The sequence below is a fragment of the Corapipo altera genome, unplaced genomic scaffold (genome assembly GCF_003945725.1).
Source record: "Corapipo altera isolate COAL_440 unplaced genomic scaffold, ASM394572v1 64, whole genome shotgun sequence".
Taxonomy (NCBI): domain Eukaryota; kingdom Metazoa; phylum Chordata; class Aves; order Passeriformes; family Pipridae; genus Corapipo; species Corapipo altera.
This window is the reverse complement of record NW_020884893.1, coordinates 3,820,905-3,843,059: the sequence shown is the minus strand read 5'-3', so window position 1 is coordinate 3,843,059 and position 22,155 is coordinate 3,820,905. Positions and strand designations below refer to the sequence as shown.

The 22,155-nt window shown below is 40.6% G+C and overlaps 1 protein-coding gene across 3 annotated transcripts in view; it reads right to left on the bottom strand.

Annotated features, from left to right (window-relative positions):
• Positions 1 to 22,155, bottom strand: part of TSHZ2 (teashirt zinc finger homeobox 2) — a 221,445-nt gene that overhangs the window by 82,611 nt on the left and 116,679 nt on the right. For all 3 annotated transcript variants that reach the window (XR_003528144.1, XM_027645919.1, XM_027645918.1), the window contains exon 2: positions 5,484 to 8,559. Coding sequence is in view for 2 of the 3 variants with exons in the window: in XM_027645919.1 (XP_027501720.1) it covers positions 5,492 to 8,559 (3,068 nt within the window). In the remaining variant the exon portion in view is untranslated. The remainder of the gene's footprint in view (positions 1 to 5,483; positions 8,560 to 22,155) is intronic.

Below are 22,155 nucleotides of genomic sequence, written 5' to 3'. Positions count from 1 at the left end.
TCCCAATAAATAGTGAAAAATCTCTTCCTCCTTTCCTCCTCCCATAAAGCTATATCTATAATTTTCCTCATTTTCCATCTGTGCTCCATCATATTTGCACTGAGTGATCATCCTGCTAAATTACATTATTTTTATTGAAAGGTGCTTTGCAGGGCTGGATACTGCTCATGTCTTTTCCTTTTGCTATTGATCTTTGTGATTTGATTGCTGAAGTGTAAAATGTATAAATAGGACTCAGGTACCCTTCCTTTGAAATCTCACTGGGTAAAAATGTTCTGCTATAGATTATGAAGGCTGTAACATTTAATAATATCAGGCACAGTAAGGAGAAGGCAAGATTTTGATATCCTTATGAATACTGAATGCTAGAGGAGGTAGGTGCTATTCAAGGTCAGTTAAAATCTGGTTGAAATACTTAAAAGTTGCTGTTTCCTTGAGAGCAGCAGAGTTCCTGCCTTGGAGCTGTCATATACAGTGTGCTTGTGCAGAGCTCAGGAACAAAAAGGGGTTGACCCAGTGGGCTGGAAGCTCTAATGCAATGTTAAATAATATTAATTTTAATAGCAACCTGTAGTATTCATAAAAAGCCAGTAAATCTGCCCAGATGTATCTGTGCTGGCACAGTCTGATGTATCATGTGGCCTGACCCTGGTCTCAAGGAAGCCAGGAACACACTATTGCTGGTTTTACAAGGATAATGGCTGGATTGAAAAGCTGCTATCTAGGAAAATTTCGAAGATTTAAAAATGTTCAATTAAATAAAAAAATATCCTGATCTACCACTTTGGGGAAAGAGTGAAAAATTTCAAAGGATTGGGGATAGTGAGGCTTCACCAGAACAGGACTGTTTTGAGGGAGGAGTGATGGGTTGGAGGTAGATCCTTGCTGACAATGGCAGAAAGGCCAGTCTGTTCCTTTTCCTGCCTCTGCCTCCTCTCCTTTGTGGTGCTCAGCAGTTTTACCCAGTTGATCCCAGCAAAAGTCTGTTTGAAAATGAGACTTCCCCACAGAATGTTTTTCCCATTGAGAAGCCACCATTTTCCAAAGGGTTGATGTCAGAAAAGTCCCACCTGAACTGAATAATCAAGAATTCCATGCAATGAAACCTCTCTTTCTGATAATGTGGTGAGCACAAGCCTTGGCTTGGCTGGTAAATCCTGCTCACAGAACTGTGGTGGAACCACTGCAGGCAGCCACATCCCAGCATGGCTCATTCTCCTGAAAGGCTCTCTCAGCATTTAATATTTGTTGCTAAGAAGAAATGAAATTTGCAGAGCAAACTAAATTCTCTAAACTATAATTCTGGGCTACTAATTCAGCAATTGTCCTTGGCCATGTAACACCCACATTGGCTAATAGTGGAATCTGATGTTCAGAGCAGCTCCTGCTGCTTCAGAGGGATGAGAAAATAAAATCCACAGAAGGAAAAAAAAAAAAAAGAAATCTTCTATTTTGGTATACTTAACACATACAGTTATCTACGTGTCCTATATATCATTTAACAAATTGCTTTGCAATTCTTACAGGGCGTGGTATAATGACTGATTTAAAATCACTGCATTGCTTAAACTGCATTGTTCTTCATCAAGTTGAGTCATTTTTATGTGAAGTGTCAAGCTCTCTAACAAATAACTGCTGCCAGACAAATCAAGTTCCTCATCTTAAAGCTACGGCTAAATAGTTTATAGCTTTAATCTGCTCACTGAGGTGTGCAGTCTATGACAGTAATTATAAATGCAAGGAGAAATTATAGCTGAATGCTTTAACTGCATTAGGAGCCATTTGATGAACAATCATGATTGCCTGCTCATTTTCAACAATAGAGGGCAAGTTAGTGTCAGTGCATTAGAGGATTTTCAGTTCTGCTCTGCTCTTTCTTCCATTTACCACAGAATGTCAGTTGTCTCCTATAAAGTAGGGGGAAAAAAAAAAAAGTGCCGGAGAAGCTTTAAACTTGATGGTTAAAAAAAGACAAAGGAGGAAACTGAGAGAAAAACTGTTTATCATTATGACTCATTTTTTTTTTTTTAGTTTTGCAGCGGCCTTACTTTCAAATTAGTTCATCTCAGGTAGCTGCCTGTTTGCCTGTCGGGGTCTTTTGAAACAGAAATCTCCCCCATCAAGTTGGTAAATTCGACTTTATAGAGACTTATTTCTGTAAAAAGTAGTAGCTAAGGCCACAGAAAGCCTCAGTTAGAGCCCAGTTTCGAGCCAATCTCACCTGACTCTAAAGTGAAAAATACAATTCCACCTTGCCTTTTTCCTCAGGAAAACATAAAAATTCTAATTTAGTTGAAAAAAAAGAATAAATGCTCTTCAAAGGTAGAAGTCAACATACAAATTACTTCTAATTAAAGCCATGTTCCCTAATGTTTATGGGTTTTCTTTGAAGAATAGCAATAAAAACAAATTTGAAGTGGGTTAAATGAAAGAGAATGGAGATGTCTGATTGTTGTATATTACACATAATCTTACTTTATATTACTAAACCCATATCAGTTAGAGGAATTCAAGAAAACACCAAAGATGAATATAAAATAGATATATACGTCTTTACATTTAAGAAGAATTTATAGCAAATTTCTTACAAACAGCCTCACAGAGGTCTTAAAAATAAATCCATATACATAACACATTTTTCTACAGTACTAACCCCGATTATTCATTTATATTTTTAATGATAGCTAACATTTGAAAATACAACCTCTAATAGTAAATGCTGTTGAAATATAAAGCACTTTATGTATTTTTATACTTCGGGTACTCTTTCCACTGTTTTATTTCCATTCATTTCAATATATATTCTCTATTTGTATTTTTATTTCACCACCGTATTGCCTAGAAAAAGGAAACACAAACTCATATGTGTGTTTTAAGGCTCTCAGCTTCATATTCCTTGTTTCTAAATACTGTGCTCTCCTCCAGGTTATTATTCAAACGTCTACTGGATCTCAAAAAATAACATGGTAAGGATAAGTAAACTCTGAAAATCCCTGTGATTTGATTTAGTCTCCTTGCAGATCTCAGGAAGAATCCATCTGAATAAACTCTGGCCTCCCCACTCCCAACCCAGTGAGAACTTCGGGAGGCTCACAGCTCCGAAACTGTAATAAAATCTTTACAATGCCATCCCAAATACCCCATCATTTCAGACAATTTGTGCTATCATGCATACCAACTGAAATTATAGCTCCAGATAACAGTGCTATCACTCTGCCAATGCAATTTAAATATATTTTTCCGAAGGTAAGATACAACCTGCATCTCGATATAAATTAGAAATGGATGAGTATTAAGAGGACAGCAATTTCTCGGTATCCAGAGGCAGGAAGGACAGTACCTTATTTATGTAGTTACACATCAGCTGAATAATATGTCTGTGTGCAGGTTATTACAATGCAGAAACCACACTTTTTTTTTTTTTTTCCCTTGGAGATTTCTCCCCCCCTGTGTATTTGTTCCTCACGTGCTCAGCAATGTGTTTGTAGATGTGGGTGTTTGGTTTGCCTCTTAGTAATAACACAGTGCTTTTAAGACCAAATCTGAACCTTTTGTCATGTATTAAGCCATGAATGTGCCCAAATAACTGTTGTATTAATATATTTGGCAGACAGCTTTTGTTTGATAGTCCCCAAATTATTGGTTTGCTCTAATATCTCCTGTGTGAAGACTATGAATGGCAGAGTCTTAATAATCACTAACTGGTGGGGAAGGAAATAAAGTATGGTCTGTGTTTTTCTGCCCAATCTCTCTGGTATTTTGTCAGGTATGTTGATTTTGAATGGCCAGCTAAACAAGGAACATTTATTTGTTGAGTCCTAATGTTGGGTTAAATGCCAGAATAGAAACTGGAGGGTATTAGGCCTGTTTGGAAAGCAAACTCCTTTTGAGTAAGACGGCTAAAATATGCAGAAATAAATCTATTCCAGTGCAGACAGCACGTACAAGATGTATGCAAAACTTAAATCTTATTGCACTTGAACACTGACACTGTACTCCACAGTAATAGCTTCTATTACCCATCCCAAAGTAACCCTTTGATTAGTGGTTTAAATTATTCAAAAGTAGCCTTTTTAATGGAGCTTAAGTGACGCAGAGTCCTCGTGCTGGCTCTGTCCACAGAAAGTGTTTCCTAAAGCTTCATGAATATTTGCAGCCAACACATGGGAGATCTCCACACAAACGGGTATTCAGCCCCTGCACCCTCAATTAGCCAGAGAATGACCACAATAACTGGGGGATCAGTGAAAACTCACAACACATCTTTAATTTTGACCATCTGACGAATTCATTTTCCTGATGTTAATCAAGTAATGAACACGCTGGAGAAACCCTGAATCTGCACATGATTGTTCTGTGAACAGCAGAGCCTGAATCTGCTGGAGGAATTGCTGGGAATGACTAAACAGAGCCTTCCTGGAAAAAAACCCCGTTAGAACAAAAAACTTCTATTTGGACTTTAGGTTGATGTTCTGCATATTTATTTAAATCAAGAATATTCAAGTTTGTGAATCAAGTAAAATTAAAAATGCAAAAAATGGTGTGTCATCTGAATATTACATTACATGTTATAAACATTGGTTGTGGCAACTGGTGTATCTTTCAGCAAAAAATAGCAACACTAATGTAGAAGTATCCTACTAACAGGGCTTGGAAATATTAAGCTTGTAAAAAATCTCGCTGCTTTTTCAATTAAGCTTTAACCCCCCCCAGGTTATACTCAAACTTGCACTGAAGTCAGCGATGTTTATGGATTGACTCCCACCAACATGAAGCAAAATAGAATCAAACATCTTCAAGATTAAAAAAGGAATGATGGAGAGAGAGGTTAAAATGACGTGACAAAAGAGGCCACTCACAGTAGCAAGTGTTTAAGGAAGTGTAAAATATTAAAATATTTTACAAAACTGAACATCCAAATATCAACAGAAGAATAACTGAACTTTAGATAGGAACTTTTCAGAGTTATTGGTAGATTTTCGAGGCTGTGTTTGGGATTATGAGAAACTTGGAATAACTGAGATTTTGCTAATTTGACTTTTGAATTGTCTTCTTTTTCCCCACCAAAATCAGATTTACTGGTGTGTCAGCACTGAAGGAGGTAATAACCTTTTGGGTTTCAGTGCTCTTTACCTGCTTTTTTTTCCACTCTCACAGCAAAGAGTAGCACTAAGTCCTTGCATTCCGCATGGAAGTGCATCGGATGTGAAATGATTTATTCTTAGAAACAAAAGAGAACTGGGAAAACAGCTATTTTGAGCATATTAATAAGCAGCAACTTTTCTCTATGGGGCAGTGTGGTTCTGCATTTAGCAAGCTCTCTTCTTGAAAACACTATAAAATGGATAAGTACATGTGCTTAGATTAACGGCGCAGGAGCACATTATGCATTTTATACTGTTTTCCTACATTAAGAAAGTACGAAGTTCTTATGGAGCCTCCTTAAAACGATGAAATTAAAACTCACTATAGAGCATGCATACCTTAAGAGTTATTCTTCATCCACTTCTGCTACAAATTGTGAATGGTGTTCTGGTGACTTGCTGTGTGTTTTGCTTAGATGAAGTTTTACTGCATGTTTGCTCGCAAATGTCCGACAGCACAACTTACATTTGAACTTAGAGTCTGTGTCCTCTTCCCCAGCTATTGTTTCAGGAGATCTTTGAACTGAAACTCTGGAGATTTCTTGCTCTACCTTGGTTTGCTGCTCCACAGCCAGCCTGTTCATGTCTTTCATTTGGAAACCTAGGTGGGATTCTAAGTGGCTAATGTAGGTAGATGGGGTTCGGAACTGAGATGCACAGTCGCTGCAATAAAAGACTGGATGTCCTTTGTCCATGTTTTTCAAAAACTTTGTTCCTCCGGTTTTCCTAAGCTGATACTTGACATTTGCCAACCAGTGGCTGATGGTGGTCATCGACAGTCCAGTGAATTTGGAAATCTGCATGCGCTCCTGCGGGCCTAGATCTGATAATAAATATTTACCTTCAGATGTCTGGAAGAGGCTGGAAGCAAACTGAGCTTGCAAAATGAGAAGATGCTGAGGGTTCCAGTTTGACTGTCTGCCCTTCCTTTTATGCAGAGTGGAGACTTCTGCTGAGACATCCTCAAAGCGTCGGACATCTATTTCCAGCTTCATGGACGGGATCCTTGAAGATGCAGCAGGTTTTGGTGTAGTAGCTTTGGGAAGAACTTTGACCATGTCGGCGATGTCAGACAGAGCATGTTTTTGAGGTGGAGAAGTACAAGATTGTGCTTGGGCTGACTCAGCTTTCTTGCCTTTGGATTTGGTCAGGTCAATAGGCTGATCGTTGTTTTCAAACAAATAGTGCCTGGATACACTGGCAGGCTTTGGTGGGGTTGGAGCAGGAGATAAAACCGGCTTCTCCATCATATTTAGATTACTTTTGTGGAACATAGAAATTGTGCTAGAGCTGGGGCTGCAGTTGGCCTGAGGCTGTAAAGGCTCAGTGGCTTTGCCCAAGTGATTGTTCAGCACCGACTGCAGCGCGCTGAGGGGGTTGACACAAGGCAGCTCCGAGGAGTGGTTGGCAGCAGCACAACCATTGCTGAGAGAAGCTGCTGGTGGCTCCTTGAGGACTGGTTTTTCTTTTCCACTGTCCTCTTTAATTTTGTCTTCTTCTTTCAAGGGACATGGTTCTGTCTTTTTTGGCTCTGCAGAGGTTTCAGGTTTGAGGAGAGGTTCTCTCTCGCTCTGGCTGAGTGGGGCCGGCTCAGCTTGGACGCCCTCTTTAGCAAAGTCCTTCTGCACCTCCTCCTTGTCATCAGCCTCCTTCTTCACTTGAGTGCACTGGGCCACGTTTGCTGAGATAGGGACCAGAGGCATCACCTTCCACTTGGGTGCTATGGGCCTCAATTTATTGGTCATTGTGGGCCTGATTTGCAGCACTTGAGATCCCACAGGCAAAGATGGCTTAGCTCCCTCTGAGAGCTGGTAGGCTGCGTGGATGCTGGGATATGCACTCCAGCTGGGAGCTCCATTTTGAGCTTTATTGATGGCTGTTGTGACAGTGTTCTCCAGGGACTTTAAAATGTCCCCACCACCCTTTGAGCCATCTTCTAAATCCTCTTCTCGGAGGTACTGGTATTTCATTGTGGGATCCAGTGGCTTCTGAAGAGTGTCTTCATACTCCTCAGTTTTTACTGCTTTCTCATCTTTATTTGCATCATCAGCTTTATCTTTTTTACTTTCCTTTTTCAGTTCAGAGGTGGGAGCTGTGCACTCTGCAGATGATTTAATAGTCGATTTTGAAACCGGGCTGTCATTGGCTGGTGCCTCAGACAGCGATTGCATTTTTTCCACAGCTAAAGGATCCAGAACGAGCTGCTTTCCTTTCTTTGAAGCCGAACTTGTGACTTTCAAGAAATGGCCCGTGACCATCATGTGGGTCGTGAGCTGCTGCAAGGTGTCATGGGAACTCCCACATTCCATGCACTTCAGAATCTGGGATTTGCAGGCCTCGAACTGCCACGTGTAGCTGGCACCGTTCTGGTACCCGTAGCGGTTGTTGGATGACAACTGCAGGTTCGCATTCTTCTGAGGAGAAAAGGTATCCGAGAAAGACCCCGTTGTGGAGTCGGGGGAGCAAGGCCTGTTCACATCAAACACACGTTTCTTTGCTGGAGTGACCATTTTGGAAGAAATGGTTGGTACCGGCTCCTTCAAAGGCACTTTTTGGTAATGTTTTGTTTTGATCATATGAACGCTCAGATCTTGAAGGGAATCAAAAGAGTCACCACAGAACATACACTTCAGAACTTTTTGTGCATCTTCCTTGTCCATGTCCTGGAAGGCCCTTTTCCGGGGCTTTGAGTAGCTGGTAGGTCTGTGCTTGTCCTTTTTGTGGTTGTCATCTTGGTAGTGGCCTGTCTCGTTCATGTGGACCGTGAGCTCCACCAGGGTGTCGTAGGCGGCGCTGCATTGCCGGCAGCGGAACCGGCTGGCGCCCGTGAACACCGTCCCACACATCTTGCTGCTCTGCCTGTACAGCTGCACCGAGCTGAACAGGTTGGGCTTGGACACAGGCCTGGAAGGTAAGTTCTGCTGCAAGCTTTTGGACAGCGCGTCTTGGTGCCAATCAAAGTCAGCTTTGTTCCCTCCGTTTCTGTTGTCACAACTCCGCTTCTCGGAGTTGGACAACTTGAAACCCAGCCCCAAGCCTGTCCAGTAAGAGTCCGACAGGATGTTGGCATAGACCGCTGTCATTTTGTCCATGCAGTCGTGTGCTTCGCTCTGGGATTTGGGATGGGCGCTGGATTTTGGGTCCTGGGGCTCTCTAGAGCAAATGCTTTTAATATCTGCCACATGGTCACTACCATCACTCAGCAGTGATTCATTCTCTGCGTCCTGGTTGGATATGTGACTGACAGGGGAGTTCTGGAAGCTAAAGTTCCCTTTCTGCTCAGGACCCACGTCATGTTCCTCATCCGTGCCAGTGTCATTGCTGCCCTGGAGCTGAGCAGTTGAGTTGTCGTCATCGTCTTCTTCCTCCTCCTTTATATCTTCCTCTTCCTTTAAATCTTCCTCTTGGACATAACCTGAAATGTAATGTCAATATATGAAATAACGTGGTAAAGGAGAATGCTCCAGTTTCTAGTTTCACTATGTGTTACGGGATTTTGTTTTAATCTACAACTGTGTTCCCTCTTAGTTCTGGAAGTGAAAAAAGCCAATGATGTCTCTTTTTGTGAAGGTTGCTGCAGTCAGTTGGCAGATGATCATAATTCTTTATAACTGCCAGAGATCCCGAGTTAATAATTTTCCTGTCAGGGGAGTATAATTCTAACTGTTCTGTAATGGGACAGTTGGAAAATTCATATGTAAGTATTTAAAGTTTATACTAAAAGCTTCAATTCTATGAAATTGTTTTTAGCCTCAGTGAGAGAAAGGGTGGAATTGGCAAGGAAAAGAAGAAAAATAGGTGCCATAATCTTCCTGGTTCAGAGCATCATGTAGGTACAGTCACCTTATGCCATTTGATCACCCAGAAATGCACTGCAGAATATACACAAATAATTTATATGTCAAAATACAAGATATGAAAGCATTAATAGGCATAAGTGCAACTCTTTTGTTTATAAAAGTAAGGTACTGTGTAGCATAAAAGCAAATTGCGCTTCAGTGAAAACAAATCCACAAATTTGAGAGCAAGAACCCTTGGAAGTTACAGCAGAGTATTAAGATATGAGAGAGGAAAACCAAAGTTAATGGTAAAACTGGAAAAATAAAACAAATATGGAAGGATTTTCTTTGACAAATTAACTAGTTAATTACTAAGATGAACTTGACACTGCAAGAACTGTAAATTTGAAGTTAATTAAGGAATTCAGGTGTTGGGTTTTGGGGAGTGTTTCTCATCAAAATTTCAGCAACTCAAGTCTTCCCAGGAGATTCATTGATGAATTTTCTCCAGGCTGCTTTGGTGTGTTTCCTTGAGATCTGGATTTTCCTATCAGGAAATTATGTAAAAAAACCCCCCCAAAAAAACCAACACCAAACCTAAGCCCCCAAATCAAAGCTCCCCTTAAAAAAATAAAATAAAATAAAATAAAATAATAAAATAAAATTTTAGTAGTTGCAGTTGCAAGGGAACTCTGAAAGCTCAGAGAGCACAAGGAGTTGGACTTCGATGATCCTTGTGGGTCCCTTCCAACTCAGGATATTCTAAATTAGACTAAAAGTACTACTTATTTAAAATCCAATTCCTTCCCATTTTCTGAGACAAGCCATTTTATGGCTCTTTAAGAACCTGGCTCATTTTGCTTCCTTGAATTTGGTGCTCCTGAACAAATGATACCCTTTTAGCAAATCAAAAGGGATGGGCAGGAACGGTAGAAATGTTTTGATTACCATCTGGGCAAAGCCTTCCAGAGCTTTTCCAGAAGTGTGTTTCAGTTTTCCAATCTATTTCCATGTGTATCTCACCCCTTCCAACACATTTGCCACCAAGCCAAAGAGACCAGAACTAGAGGAACCATTCCCTCTGAATGAAGCTGCAGCATAAGAAGAGGGAAATGATGGCTCTCTGTGGATGGGCAAAGAAACCCATGTGAGACATCTTTCCTACACCCTTCCCATGGGCTTAGGAGCTGCACTGATCACTCTGGCTCAGAGCCAGGCTTGGCTTATTGCAGGGGTGGTACCACACAGCTTCACAACCGAAGACAACAGCAAATGGCCTGGGCAGCATTTTAGCACAATAAAATAATAACCCCAGAGTAGTGGCAACACTGTGCTCTCCAGCAGATCTTTCAGCAAAGAAGCTGAATATTAAATATGAAGTGCTAAATACTCAAAAATACTCCTTTCAGGAGTGTGCTGGGTCACCTCAAGAATCAGCAGCCCCATCCTCAGGTGGCCAGACTGAAGCAGCAGCAAAGACAACGCTTGAGAGCTCAGTATTTTTCCTGCTCCTTAAACTTTTTCCCTGATAACCAGGTCCTGCTTCCTCCTTCTCCGATGTTTTTTCAGAGGGACAAGGAGAAGGGAAGGACAGGGAGGTGGCAGAAGCTCCTGCCTAAGAGGAGGAGTGACCAGTCCCACCTCAGCCTGAGGTGCTGCAATGGGGAGAGCTCACAGTGCCAGGCACAGCACAACAAAACCAGGGAGGGAATCCAAGGAAGGAATCAGACAAAACAGGCAACAAAGAGCTCTCACACCCTTTGGGTCGGTGCAAATCTGATTCTCCATTTCAGCACGAATTTTTTGAATGCTATTAAACCATGTTTCACCAGAAGGGAAGTTTTTCCTTCGGAGGATAAACACAGTAATTTCTTCCTCAAGTATCCTTTGTCCTTCTAAAAAGATTTACTAGGAAAAGCAGAAGAACCAGACAGCTGCACATCCCCCACAATACAGATAAAATTTGCTGCTTAATTAGGCATTGACATATTTACTATAACCTTTACAGAAGAGTAACTTGTGCTGAGAAATCCTGGTTTTTTTCTCTCTGTGTAAGATACTGACACAATCTCATGTAAGTGGTAAAAGTAACCAGTTGCAGTGTTTGAAAGGGGTCTACAAGGAAGTTGGAGAGGGACTTTTCATCAGGAACTGGAGTGACAGGACAAGGGGGAATGGACTCAGACTGAAAGAGGGGAAATTTAGATGAGATATTAGGAAGAAATTGTTCTCTGTGAGGGTGGGGAGGCCCTGGCACAGGTTGCCCAGAGAAGCTGTGGCTGCCCCATCCCTGGAAGTGTCCAAGACCAGGTTGGACGGGGCTTGGAGCAACCTGGGCTAGTGGAAGGTGTCCCTGCCCATGGCAGGGGGGTGGAACTGGGTGGTCTTTAATGTCCCTTCCAACCCAAACCATTCTGTGACTTTGTGATTTTTAACTTACCAGAAAGCACCATCAAAATTTCACAAAACCAGCAATCACTTCTGTTTTAATGGTTTAGGGGTTTGGGCAGCTTTGAGAATGCATTTCAGTATCCTGCTTGTAAAACCATTTCTGTTTATGTAAATGATTTAAATTGCTGTGGGCATTTTAAGGACAGTGGAGACCAGTTCTACAAGACAACCAAGGGTACCAGACATGAACATGTCCTTCCAACAGGGTTTTTTAGTAAGATTTCATTGGACATGAAGTTTGATCTGAAGTGATGTAGTTAGTTAACAGAAACAACATTAATTTAAGTGGACTTTGCATTATTTATTTTAAAAGTAAAGGGTGTCTTAAACCTGTACACCCAGATGCTTTAAATGCAGAGTCTGTAATAAGTAGCATAAATTTTGCACGTCGTACTGATGGCCATGTAATAAATTGTTGAGTGACCTGTTCTCTTCCCACCAGTTCTCCCCCAGGCTTATTCTGACATTCCAAACCTCTGAGATGCTCGTACATAGCTGTTTTGCAGAGAAAAAAAAAATTAAAATTAAAGGAATCCAAACTCAATAAACAGATGAATAGCTTCCCCTTTTTCCCAGATGAGAATTTTCCCCACCAAAGTAAACAGGCCCAGGCAGATGGAAGATGGGCAACATGCACTCCTGAAGAAGTGAAATTTTAATATCATTAAGACTGGACAAAACCCAGGAGCTTCAAAGCATCAAATAGAAGCAATTTCTGTCTTCTTAAATGGAAACACAGCGTTTGGTTTAGTGGTGATTGATCCCAAGACAAAGTAGTCAAAATCACGACATCAGTAAGGAGAATATTTTCATATGGATAATAATCACAAATACAACTCGAAATTATTTGGGTTTTTTTAATTTTGATCTGTGCTTTTGTGATGGAATTCATGGTAACTTCAGAAAGCTCCTTCTCGAGGAAAAGGGGCTGCAAGAAACAGCTGATTCTTTATTCTTTAAAAGAAAACACTTTCTTAGCTATTTCTAGACTATTTCCACTATTAGAGGAGCTAAAAGAAAACAAGTCCAGTCAACACACCTGCAAAAACTCTGAATAGAAGGGTCTAAAGCCACCCACATCCACCTGGAGCCTTGGCCTTTCCCTGCAGGCAGCACCAATCCAGCTCCCAGTGGATCCAGGATTGATGTTCAGGCCTCTCATCTGTAACTGGCCCCACGTTATACATCATTCCTGACCTGGAACTGTAGAGTGCAGTACATCTTTTTTTTAAGAAACCTTCATCCTGACTGTTAACTTTTCCACCAGTGGATACTATTTTCCCTCAAATTTGCTCTTTTTCCATGTAGAGAAACATTTCTTAAAATATATATATATATACATGTTCCTTTCCAAGACTGGAAAACTTATTTTCTGCCAAGGGAAGGGACAGTGAATCATTGTCCAGAACAACACTGCTAATCCATGTAAAACCCATCCACCATCTGCACTTCTTCAGACATATATATTCCAGTTTTACTTGAAACAACATCATCAGTGGAGCAATCTCACAGTGCTAGGAGGTGATCTTGTTTCCTTCTTGTCTGGCTCCAGCTCAAACATCTTTTTGTGTTTGGCAGAAACTGTTTCTTTCTCTGAAATATTTCAAGAAGATAATGGAGAATGACCACTTCTCATTCCTTTTTCTCAAAGATGTCGAACTGCATTAACTGCCCAGAGACAAATCTTAGCCTGGCACTTTGTAGAAGTTCAGAGCTACAGTTTCATCCCAGTTTGAAATGCAACCGAAGAGATAAATTGGCAGCTGGGGGAAAAAAAAATTCCCTGCTCCATTGCATAACTCCCTATCAAAGGCATTTTGGAATTTAACAGGAGTAAAAGCAGTGGAACACTCTGGAAAAGCAATGGAGTTTCATGGAAAGACCTCTCAAAATATGAAATTTGTAATACAAGAGTGAATTGTACAATTTCAGAGCTTTAAAGGCTACATTAAAAATTCCTGTACCAAGGAAATAACTTCCTGTTAAGATCTCCAAGGTGGAAAGAAAACACAAGGAAAGGTTCCTGCTCCCACCACAGAGGGAGCAGAGAGCTCTGAATGACGGCTGTCAGGGACAAAGGGACACCTCTGTCACCCGGTCTGAACATCCTGGGAGTGCCAGGTTTAGTTCTAAAGCCTTGTGCATCCCGAGGAAGGTTTTACACATCCCCAGAAAAGGCTGAATACACTCAGTTGCCTCTTTTTTGGGAAGCCAGTAAATTCTTTTGGATGTTGGGAAATTCTTTACACCTTCTGCTGCTATTCCTATTTACCATCACATCCCATTCCATCTGCAGGGGCTCAGTAGGGAAGTTTCAAGCACCACTTGCGATGCAACTTGGCACTTCAAAGGAAGGATTTTCTGGATATTCCTTTGTCTTTTTTTATTTTTATTTTTAAAAAACCTTTATTTTTCAAGCAGTTACAGCAACTGATACCAAGGCATGAATTTCTGCCTCTTGCAGAGCAGGAGAAGGAACATCCACTGCCATCCACTGAGGACAGAGGCAGCCTCTGTGGGAGCAGGGGAACGAGTGGCTTCTGTGCTAGCAGGATTTTGCCACACAAAGGCAATTCCATGAAGCCATAACTATTATTTATATACGATGCTGAAATGAAGCAATTTGGGGCTTTCATTTTGTTGTACTCTAATTAGAGTTGTATTATAAAGTTTTCTATTAAATGTCCAATTTCCTACTGGTTAAGAAGGCAAAATACCCTGGAGTTTCAGTGGGACCCTTGGCAGCACAAAGGAGAACAGATTATGCCTTTTGTACATTGGATCCTGCACAGTTATGAGCCAAGTGAAAATGATCAGTGGCTGGAAGCACATGTGCAGGGAACTGCCTTGTGAGTGACCCATAAACTCAAAGAAAAGCCAATAATAAGCCAGGAAAAAAAACCCCAAAGCTCCAAGGAAGAGTGAGAAAAGAGAGGTGAGCTGATGTGAGCAGCTGAGCTGAGAGTCCAGAGCAGGGACAGAATGATGGGGGAGTTTTTTTCTTGGATAATTTTCCTTAAGGATAATGCTGTTTACATAGTCAGTTATTAAATAAAAAGCAGTTTAAGTCATCCTTGCCATGTTCTGCATTCGGTTTGAATGGCCAAGCAGCTGCAGGAATGGATTCAACCACGTTCAGAGCCAACAGTTCCAGTTCCTCACACGAGGGTTCACAGTGGAAGTAAAGAATTTGCCTCTGGATAAAAACATTTCTGCTTGTTATTTTCTACAACCCCCTGGAACTGACAATTTTGTTGTTTTAACCAGCTGAAGGTGTTTGATGATCTCCAGATTGTATTTTCAACTAAAATGCTTTAAAGAACACTCTGAATCCTCCATCACTCAGTACCTGAGCTCGACCTTCCCAGCCCTGTGCTCCCCTTGTCCCACCCACCCCTCCCTGCCCATCCCTCACTCCAGACTCCTTGTCCTGCTGAGATTTTGGGCAGGTATCAGACAGTCAGACATCACCACACCATCGTTTAGTTGCCAGTGCAGGCACAAAGGCTGCTTTCCAACATGCAGCTTGTCCTGAAAAACAGCAATACAGCAGCAGCAAATATGTTTTCCTTGTTAGTCATTTTAATTGCACCACTGTAAATTACTTTACTGAGGAAAACAGCAGTCTGAAACTTTTGTCTCTCTTTGCCTTTCTTCTGTTGTCTCTTGTCCTATTTATTGCTGTGGAAAACAGCAGAGTGGCTTTGTAAATTTATAGATTATCTCGTTTAAAATCCAAGTTTCAAATTATTTTTTCCCTCTTTCATTATCCCATGTTCCCCTAAGTACCGATCTAAACTTCTTTCAGTGGCATGAGCTACCAATCAGAATCACAAAAAAACATATATCTATAGAAATTGAAATTGTAATGAGTCTTACCAGTGTATTGCTAACACTTTGGTTCATTTGATATGAACTTTGTTTTTTTAAAGTACCACATGGTAAGGCTTTGAAACTTCAGTTTGTAAAAAAAAACTGTAACAGCCTTACAGCCTTTGAAGTCACTACTGATATAACTCTGAACAGATCCATTCAAGTTCAACTAACATCAGACAAATGTTTAGTGTATCAGAGGAAGCCACAAAAGCAAGGATTTCATCAATATTTCACAACAGCCTCAGGGAAACTGTAGATTGCAATGCTGTAGGGCAGCTAATGGAATTACACACAAGGGTTTTGTACATTTAAAATAAGCAGCTACTAAAAAAATTACCTTTCAGTTTGATAGAAACTGTATAAAACTGCAGATGGGAAACAATTAAATAGCTACCAACATTTATCCGTGTCAGCCTGATAGGTCATTTAATAACAGGTATTTCTTTCCTCCCTTCTTTTTTTTTTTCCTGGTAGGGCAATAATAAAGATTAACATTTATGAAAAGTAGCATAAAATATAGTACAGCCAAATGAATAATTAAAGATGCTTCTGAAGAATTTGTTTGCTATTGTATGGCCGTGAAGGCTGCTCTCCAGTAATGAAGTACATTTATATTAACTACAATTATAAATAGAAAGAAGATGAGGATTATGTTTATGGACACTTGCTTGTTATCCTCTGAAAAAATAAATCTTTGACTCATTTCTATGGAATCCATGTCTTATCTCAGGGATAGCAGTTCTCCACAACACATTCTCCTGGAAGGGAGTTGGGCCCTGGCTCTGAATGAATGTGGGGAGCACATGGAGGTGGACACGGGACAAGAACTAAACCAGGGAGAGACCAACAATCAACACTTTCCTTTGAGAGCTCTTGGTCAGAGGGAGGAATTCAGCATGTGAAACAAAATGTTTATCCTAAAAATAAATCCATATAATCATATCCTTTTTCATGACTCTGTCCAAAGTGTAAAGATCTCACAGAACTGGCCCTTCACGCTGCTGGTTTGGGGTGTTTGGGTTTGATCTGCTACTGTGGGGAATTGCTGTTTCTGGTAATAACTGACTCTTGCTCAGTGCACAGAATGGCACCATGGCAGAGACAAATTATTTGATTACTATTTTTAAAAGGCTGCTTGTTTCTTGGCCTCTCCAAGTCAAAACAGACCAACCTGGCTAAATACAACAGAGTACCCAGCCTCATGCAGAAGTTAAGCCCCAGTTCAAGAAAGCTTGTGAACATTTGTCCCTTTTGGGGTAAGAGTAGATAGGCTGCTCTGCCACAAAGAGAGGCTGTGCCTGATGATGCTTCACTGCCATAATGACTTCATAATCAATTATGAATATGTAAACAATAACAGCCTGATCTTGGCAATGTGACTTAATTAAATGAATCAGCCTGGATAGAAAATCTGGTGGAGGAAGAAGGAAGAGTCAGTTGTCCTCACTCTGAGTGCTGAGGTGGCCTCTTGCAATCACACCAGGTCAGTTCAAAGCTCAGATGTTTTTCCCACAAACTCCCACTGGGAACAGAGAATCCAGAGCCACCTGAGGACTCAGCCTGAAGATCCAGTGAAAGGTAGAGATGACCCAGCAGCGCCTCTCGCATGCTTTTATTAAAGCTCATAATTCATGCACAGCTGAAAATGCTGCACAAAATTCAAGTTCCTTGTGACAATGTGTTGTCCAGGACCTGTATTAGAGCCTATTTAAAAAAATATTAATATGGCTTTAGAAGTGCACTATTGTAACATTTATCTAAAGAGCAGTGGGCCTTTGGATTTTCCCTTTGGATACACAGATTGCAGCTCCAAAAAGGTCTGTTTTAGGCCATAGTTGCCAGTAATGTTCATAAATCTGTGCTGGTTACTCAGAGCTGGTTAAAAGGCTGCAACATCAGCTCTCTCTCAACATCTCTTTAGATAAGGTACATAAGTAGAAAGTGGGAGTATAATGAAATATATCTTCCTCATCTTCTTGCTTTGTTTTGATCTTGCATTCCAGGCAATAAAAAGCTGCAAATAATTCTGAATTCTCCCTTGCCGGGATCTCAGCAGAAAAGGAACACCCAGATCATCAGGTGGGTTATTTCCCTCTTCATCTGCCTTTCAGGAACACCCTGTTGCAAATGGTGGTGTCCAAATGAACAGCCTGATTCTTTAGTGACAAATATTATGGCCAACAAACATTGACTTTTGGCCATTAGACTTGCCTGCACTTATGGCCACATAACCATCAGAGCCCTGAGGCAGCATGAAGGTCATTACCCCAGACAGCATCTTCCTCTGACCAGCTCCTCGGGTATGTAAGCAATAAGCAGTTGCAAGAGATTGATATGATACTTTGTGAGTAATTTGGATGAACTATAACACTAACCCAGTAAAGTATTATAATTTTAAATGTGTCCAGAAAATAATTGAAATTCTGGTTTAGCTTCATCATAATGCACAGTGCCGGGTATATTTAACAGCTGACTAGTTTAGCATGAATATTGCTTTACAAATGAGGTCATATTGTTTTTAAGAAACAATATTGCTATCAAACATGTTTAGGAGGAAAAGCAAGAGATTATGAGTACACTTTTAACCTTTCTGTCTCTTTCTATATCTGTTTACTATGGTGATTTAGGTGCTCAGTGTTGTTTGAAGGCAAACATAGAAGGTTCTGGCATTTAAAAGAGATCCAGTAATGAGCAACTGGCAGTCAGATTCTTTCTTATTATTACTCTGTCACAAAATCTCTGTTCTACATCACTCCATCTTTGCAACACCAGGCAGAGATGAGAAAGGTCAGAACATCTCCTTCAAACACACAGTCTGTACATGCACAACATCCAAGAGCCAGAATTCAGTCCAAGCTGTGGAAAAGAGCAGAGTCCACAAGTAGGAGTTTCCTTGGGGAGAAGGGTTTCCTCCTGCTGGCACTGGCACAGGCCAGGTCAGGGTGGGATCACTGCTCATTCCAGTGCACAGGGTAAATTTTTATCCCTTGGTCAGAATGGGGGATCCCCACACAAAGAGGAGCATTTAACCCATGCAGTGTGTGATCGTCCACCTGCAGAATGTTGGATGTTCCTTTGCCCAGGAAGGGGCTCACAGGAGCCCTGATCCTGCTTTTCCCATCTCATTGTAGCCAACAAGACAGCAGCAACTGTGAGAAGAATCAACTGTGAGCCCTTGAAATCCTTTTCAAAGATGGAAATAACTCCTTTACCTTCAGTCCTGCCTGGAATTCTCCCTCTGTGAGAGGCACAATCTCAGTGTGCTCTGGTAGCACCAACTTGAAACCAGATTTACCTGAAGTCTGAGGGACTCCTGTCTTACCACTCTCTCAGTAAATGTAAATACACTGAATGTTTATTATTTCTATTGTTATCTTATTACTTATTTATTTTATTCATTTATTTGCTCTTTTGTGATTTTATGCCCCCAACACCAGCACTGCCACATAAAAATCTTTGACCAACATGGAATAAAATTCTTTCTGCCCCCCAAAATCTCCCAGTTTTGATACACTCCAGCACTTTCCTGTCTCTTTCCACACAATCTGGGATGCAGCCCTACTGTTTCCTTGCCCTTTTAATAGTAAGAATACTAATAATCATCAGTGGTAAAATTAGTACTGTTGGCTCCATTCTGCAAAGAAACTTGTGCAAAACAAATCAATCCATGTCAAAAGGAAAAGCTTCCAACTGATATGGAAAATAAATATAGTTTCCAACTATCTATCAAGATTCATAAAATAATGGAAATTTCAAGGGGGGGGAAAAAAGAAAAATGATTGAAACACAAATATTAAGCTATGTTCTCTTAAATTGTGTCTCAAATGATCCCAGGAAGGGTTGAGAGCCAGGGTCAGTGCACAGATCATTTACAGACCATAATCACCACTGTTGCATTCCTGCCCTGTCCTAAGTGATATCTGACATTTATCATGTGGGGCAAAGCAGGAAAACAGAGGCAGCAACAGGAGGCTGCAGCTGCACAGGCTCAGCTTTTCCTGAATCTCAGCAAGAAATAACAACTCTGAGTTATGGTAAAAAACTGCACTAATCAGAAAGGTCATTTGGTGACAGAAACCCCTCCTTCAGCACAGGTACCATGATGTGACCACTGCTGAATGAGGGACCTCTCTGGTACAAAAAAGCTGTTTATTATATCCACCATAACTGCATTTAAGGCCTGCAGGAGTTCACAAAGCAGCCTAGCCATCAAAAATCCAGGCTCTGCAGTCCTGAAAGAGCTGAAAGGGTGGATTAACCATCTCTGCCACCCAACTCTGTAACACACTGAAAAACTTCATAAAAGCATTATAAACTTCCCTGCATTTTTTTCCAGGGTCTCACTCAGACTTGAAAGGAAAAGCAACAGAAAGCATCTGACCTCCACCAAATTACTCAGAATACTGTTTTAGAAAAATGAATTGCTGCAGCAGGCAAGTCCAAATATATTTTTTTTAAAAAGCTATTTAAAATGTTGACAGAATTAAAATACATTTATTGTTGTTCTAGTAGTCACAAGGATAAGTGCAGAATTTTCATGGAATTTTCAAGTGTGATTAAATACGCTTGAAGAGCAAAATGATCCATTTCTGTTTGAATTCCTGCCTCTTCCATTTCCCTGCCTCCCAAGCATCAGGATGCAAGTGGGACACCATCCTTGGAGCTCTGCACTTCGGCAGAGGAGCAAATGGACCTGGGGTGTTTATTAAGGCATCATTATATGTCTGTGTGGCCTGATTTATTTCCTGTGGCAGAGCCCATGCCAGGTCAAGATCAACAGTTTGAGCAGCCCATTCATCAGGTGGGAGCAGGTGTAAGGAATGGTTGGAAAAGGAGGACAAAACTGAAATGGATGGAGGTGTGAAAGTAATAAGAAAGTGATCAGTGAAAGTACAACCAACAGCAAATAAATCAATCCAAACAAGTGCAGAGCTGAGATCAGTCCACGAGGGTTTCCTTAAACGTGAGCAGGGCTTTAACCTCTGTGACAGCAAGTGAATCCATGGATAATGATTTTCCTCAAAATTCTGCTGGGGATCAGGATGAACAGAGCAGGATTATTACCAGGGCACTGGGAGAGACTTGGTAAGAAAACCCAGCCTGGTTTCCCAAAGCTGAGGTGGGAGTGGGTGCAGGGAGTGTTTTGGACAATGAAGCATTAGGGGGAATTTTGGACATGCATGTGCAAACTGTGTTTGTGCTGGGAGAACGTGGCACAGGATCTGCACTTCCACTGGAATTCAGACCCCTGAAGCAATGACTGAAGTCATACAGAAATAAACAGCATTTCTGTATATAAATAACAACTGAAATCATACAGAAATAAACAGCATTTCTGTATATAAATAACTGAAATAATACAGAAATAAACAGTATTTCTGTATATAAATAAAGATTAAGGGCACAGTGTTATAATTAAAGGAACAACTCACACACTAACTTGTCTTCTTGAACAGAAAGCCACCAAATAATTATATTGAGGATTGGATTCAAACCAGTAAAATCTGTTTGCTATCAAGAATCCAATTATTCATGACAAAAAAAATTTTGTGCACCTTACCTAATACAGGTTTTGGATTAACTACTGATATGTGAAAGGAAAGCTTCTGAATTTTTATTTTTTTGTCAGTGAGAGTTGTATGAGTGCAGTTCTGCCCAGCTTTTTTGACAACACACGAGGATACACTGGCTGTGGGCACCAAGTCCTCGTTGATTTGCTAAGTAGAGAAAGTCCTTTGGGATTTTATGGGTAAAGTTGATTTGGAGCTATAAAATTGAAGCATTTATTACAGACCAGAGGCCAACACCACTTCATTATAGACTGTCTAAACACTTTCAGTTTATCTACTCGATACAAATCCAAACAATCCTTCCCTTTAAAGCATTTCTGGCTGATTCTCTTTCTACCAGCAATAACACCTTAAAAAAATGAATTTTTAACGTGTTTATCAATCTATGCTAAAATTTAAATGAAGGCAAAGCATGGCACAGATCCAGCTAATCCCTGCACAAGGTTTGTCTTGAACAACTACCAATTTGCCTTGTCTACATGGGCTAATTCCTGTACATATCCACCAGTGCACAGCTGGAATTTGACTAGTCTGTATTTGAATTTTTAAATTTTTCAGCATGTTTGGTACTGCCAGTTCATTGCTCTTTCTGTGCAGTCAGTTCCCTTATACAGACTGGAATCGTGTTGCACGAATAAAGGGAGAAAAACATGTTTAAAATAAGAGAGATTCAGAAAGACTGAAACTGCTTTTAATTTATTATTGAAGAATTTGCTGTGTTTTTCTATCTGCCCCTCTCAAACAAGTCTTTAAACACTCACTGGGAGAAAAACCAGCAGAAGTATCAGGGTCAGCTCATTTCAAACAGTTCTTGGGGTCTATGAATCTTCATGCATTGATGAGATAAGCCTGACTCTAAACTGGAGCGTGTTTTGCCCAGCCCTGGGCTTAATTTCTAAAAATTTTTAAAATGTTAATGGTATATCAAATTTCCCAGGTACAATAAGCTGAATTTCTTACTGGTGTAATTCCCTTGAAGCAAACGGGTTTAGGGAGAGGAAGAATTGGCTCAGTGTTTTATTTTTCTTGCCTCTCCCCGTTTTTGTTGTTAGTGTTGTTTCTTTCTGTCTGATGGGTGTTCACAGATCATAGAACCACAGAATCATTCAGGTTGGAAAAGACCTTGAAGATCATCAAGTCCAACTGTTAATTCCAGCAAAAATTTGGGGGGGATTAATTCCATTTTATGGAAAGCAAAGTGTTGCCCATTACTTTGGAGACTAAACAGTGTATTCCCACTTCACCTCCTCTGTTATCATTAATCCAAAAAGAAGGATGAGTTGATTTCCCATATTATTTCCCAGTTGTTTGTCTTCATGTGACTGAGAGCTAACC